The sequence below is a fragment of the Colletotrichum gloeosporioides genome (assembly GCF_011800055.1).
Source record: "Colletotrichum gloeosporioides strain Lc1 chromosome Unknown consensus_39, whole genome shotgun sequence".
In the NCBI taxonomy this organism is placed as follows: Eukaryota; Fungi; Ascomycota; class Sordariomycetes; order Glomerellales; family Glomerellaceae; genus Colletotrichum; species Colletotrichum gloeosporioides.
In genome coordinates, this window is record NW_025544684.1 from 233252 (window position 1) to 237406 (window position 4155).

The window sequence follows — 4155 nt, forward strand, 5'->3', positions numbered from 1 at the left end:
AAATTGACCACGCCCAGGCTGATAAGTAACTCTTTGGAGTTGGGGAAACTCCATATTCGACACAATATGACCAAAAGCCCTCTGGTACGTCAACGTTCTGCGATACTGCTAAGTCTTTACTTTTGTGGTGTATACATAGATGACGGGTCTTATCCGACGCTGTCTTTGAGATGAACTTTGGCTAGGACTCACGAACCTATGCCCTATACCTCATTAAGCTGTTACACAAGGCACACACTGGGGATGCAGCATCTGCCAACTAGTATTTCGCAAATAGACTTAGCTGCCATGCACTACAGCAGCCACGGGGCTTGTCCTTGATTGTTTGTCGTTAGTGACTCCCGATGCCCATCTATGGAACTCAGTCTTGGGATTTGGCCAGATTGTGTGGCTATTGTTGCTGCTTTCGCGGGTTGGTAATGGTACCGTGAATCGGGCTACCTCGATTGGATATGATACACATCGTTCCGCTTTAGGCGACAATGGTGATGGGAAGCTTTGGCAAGAGAGATAAAAGGCAAAGTTGACGGAGTTGAAGTTCTCTCGATTCAACGGTGGGCGCGATCGTAATCACACATTATTACAAGACGCGACAGCAATTAAATCATGATAAGTCTGACAGCTATGAAGTCATCAACCCAAACGCCAGCACTATCTCAAGTGTGTCACACAGATATCATTGACCCTTACTATTACCAAATTTCTAACGACAGGGAAATTGCTCCCTTTCGCACAGATACGGATTCTACCCGCCCGAGCAAATGCCCATCAAGTCCTCCCGATGAACGCCGTCATCGGCCCGCACATCTAACTCAATCATCGCAAAATCTCCTCCTCCGACAACCCTTCTCCGAATTCCAACGCCACCCCGCGCAATTTCTGGGGCTCTTTTATTCCCTTCTTATTCTCATGGAACAGATCAAACGCTGTTAAAATATCGTCTCGAGTATTTCTCTGTAGCACCCGCGCGGCCGCGGGCTGCATGAACGCCGAATGGCACAACACGGTGCAGGCCCGCGAAGATGTGGTCTCCCGGTGATGGGGTGACGCCTGTATTCGTGAGCGGCGCGCTCAGGCTGGGAAACGCGACAACTTTCTGGATTAGAAGACTATTGAATTCGTGTTTGAGAATGTCGAAACCCGTGCTTCCATGGCAACCTTCAATTTGTAGTTGTCAAGGTAGGAGGTTTTATTGAGGTTGAAGAGGGAGATCTGTGCAGGAATGGCAGTGTTCTGTCATTGTTCTTCTTTTTCTTGCTGCTTTTTGTGCTGCCTGCAGATAGATACTTACTATCCTGTTGATCTCTTCCCGTTGCCCGTCATTCAATTGCGGGACGGCATCGTCGCCTTCTCGTCTCTCGTGATTTGCTCGTTCTGCCCGCTCGCGATCAAGTCTTTGGGCTTCTCGCCGCCGGAGCGTCAAAATCGGTCCACTTGGTGCGCCGAATGCGGTCGTCCCGGGCTGCACATTGTGCGGCGCCCTGGTTTGCACCTGAAGGGACGGCGCGAGCTAAGTTCCAGGGATACTGTCGGGAAAGAAAGGGTGTCGTCATTGGATTTCAAAGTGCAGCTTGGAAAGGAGATATGACAGCAGGGATTGTACGACAGTATCTCGCCCTCTTGCTCTTCTGCTGGTGTTTTTCTGTACAATTTGTTGTAAGGGCAATGCACTGCTTCTGCTTCGCCAACGCCCGTTGAGGCGCACGCCCTCCTTGATGCGCTTCCTCCCTAGACCGCCCGCTTTGAACTCGGAAATAGGACTGTACTAGTCTGCAAGGGCTCTCCTTAACAGATCTGACGTGGAATGACATTGTGGGCCAATAGGCAGGATACAGGATCGTTGGACCGCTAAATGCAGGACGGTCCTCGTTCACGATCACATGGAGCGTTTAACAAGGCCATCGGACCCAATGTGTAACTTGATCTAGGCACAACCTTTTGTAGATCATTAGCCGCTTCAGATGTGATGAATTCTACCTGCAGTCGGATGTACCGTCATGGAAAGAGGTAGCACCAGCAATAAACCAAAAGCACGAGGAGCCTTATTCCACCAGACCTGCAGCAATCGGGGACACAGACTGTACACACTACAGCGTCTTGCATTCCAGCATTGCAACTAGTCCCACGGTGTAAGGTTCGGTGCTGTGCTGCGGATCAAGAAAACGAGTGTGTCCCAGCGGCTCTCGATCCCTTTCCGTCCACGTATTATCAAGCCATCTGATGATCATTGGGAAGTTTACGGCCTGTAACTTTTCAATATCGCTAGTTTATTGATAGGTACACCAAGTTGTGATCCTCCAAATGTACAGGATAGAAAGATGCGCAGTCCCTGAAGGTCACGCAGAGTCTTGAAAAATCGGCATTCAAAAGACCATTCATAGAGGGTGCCATGGCTAGATCCCAGTCTGTCGGGGAAGAAGAAGCGAGCCCTGAGGGTGAGGTGTCGGAGATTCTGAAATCGATGCGGGAGCATCTGTTCGGAAAGCTGGTTGAGGGCCCACTTAACACCTACCTTGAGGTCGAAGTGTTTGGATCGACGGAGATATTCGACTGCTTCACTACATCTGAATCCTTCAGGATGAGCTATAATTATTCGACATGGTGATGGCATGCGCTTATATGAGCTTGCAGGTGAGTAAAGAGCGCTCAGATCCCGGTGACTGGGCCTCCTGCGCTTCTTACCAGGTGTAGGCCCAACATATCAGGATCCGATAAAGACAGGATCACCAGATTGAAGATGATGCCAAGATGGGTGACAGAGATCCAGCATCTTCTTCCGGTGAAACATGGATCCGGAGCTCAGGACGCCACGCTTTGGCGACAGGCTGACAGAGAAAGATGCCAACAGAATTTCCTAGCAGGCTACGGCCAGGAGCAGAGTCAGTAGATTAAAGCCCGCCCCCCTTAACCAAGCCTGCCGAAAATGCGGAGATGTTGGGCAGTGATTGAAGTCTTCGCTAGATTGACTGTCAAAGTCCAAATCCTGGTGTCGACGAAGATTATGTTGGTGATAATGACCTGATGTAAGCCAAAGGAAGAAGCAAGGGTCAACTCGCTCGCCTGGGTGATGATCGCGAGCGATCACATTGACCATGAAATAATCTAAAAAAAAAAATACTTCTGAGCCCGGGCAGAGATGATGGCAAAGAGATATCTACTATTGACAGAAGAATCACTTACTCATCCCAGCCAACACAATGCATAAACCTGCATCAAATGTACCATCTCGGCTCCACACCTATCGTGGACAGCACAATGAAGACAATCGTAGTGCATACCGCATCAGACCCGACCTTTGGCACTAAAGTAAGCCTCATTCGCAGGTATTCTCTTTGACAAGTCGCAGGATAATAGGCAGTAAATGTGAGGCAGTAGGGTGTGTTTCACGGCCATCCTCAGGATTCACAGATATCTTTGTTGCAACTGGAGTAGCCTTAAAGCCAGGCAGGATGTCCACCAACAGCAGGATTTGAGAAATGCATGAAATGGAATTAGAACGGTACATCGATAATTCAACTCCTTTGCTATTGTCAAAAGGTTCTGGAACGACAACGGGTTCGGCCCGATGGCTGAGGACAACAGCGTGGACACTGGAATGTGTTTAATCAACTTAGTCTCAAAGCGGAAACTCACTTTTTTGGTGCTGCAGAGGAGAGCGCTCCAGTGACGGAGGAGAATGATGGATGTATTAAAGCTGCAAATCGCTGTGACCTTGGCTATGCTGCCTGGGGAGTGACATGCCGACTTGACATACATAATCCACTTCCAAGAGACTGAATAGACAAAACATCTCACCATCATCAGATTAAAAGCTCTTCACCTCCTTGAGCCCGCGCTGGTGCTCAATGTATGTAGGTGGCTCCGGGGCCTCCTTGAGATTGTGCTGAGCCTTGAACTGCCGATGCGAATTCTGTGAGGCAATCCTAGGCTCCTGGCAGCTCCGGCTATAGTGGCCGTAGGCCCGCAGGAATGCGACGAATGATGGTGAGAATGTGAAGTGAGGAGGCAGCTGAAACGAGGGAGATTACGAGAGACAAGGGTGAATAAAAGAAGCCGGCGTTCCCAAATCCGAACAAGGTGGTGAGGTCGAGTGTTGAAGGTGAAGCGAGTTCAACGGCAGCAGGCAATGCGCTGGAAGTGCCAACAGCGCCAGTG

The 4155-nt window shown here is 49.7% G+C and overlaps 1 protein-coding gene across 1 annotated transcript; it reads right to left on the reverse strand.

Moving 5' to 3' along the window:
* Nucleotides 1-816: 816 nt before the first annotated feature.
* GCG54_00015408 (uncharacterized protein) lies at nucleotides 817-1492 on the reverse strand (the record flags this gene model as incomplete). The annotated part of the gene is given in 4 exon segments (XM_045415193.1): nucleotides 817-926; nucleotides 964-1096; nucleotides 1111-1212; nucleotides 1292-1492. Coding segments are annotated over 4 exon segments (546 nt in total), but the record flags the coding sequence as incomplete, so codon positions are not given.
* Between the last annotated feature and the right edge of the window lie 2663 nt (nucleotides 1493-4155).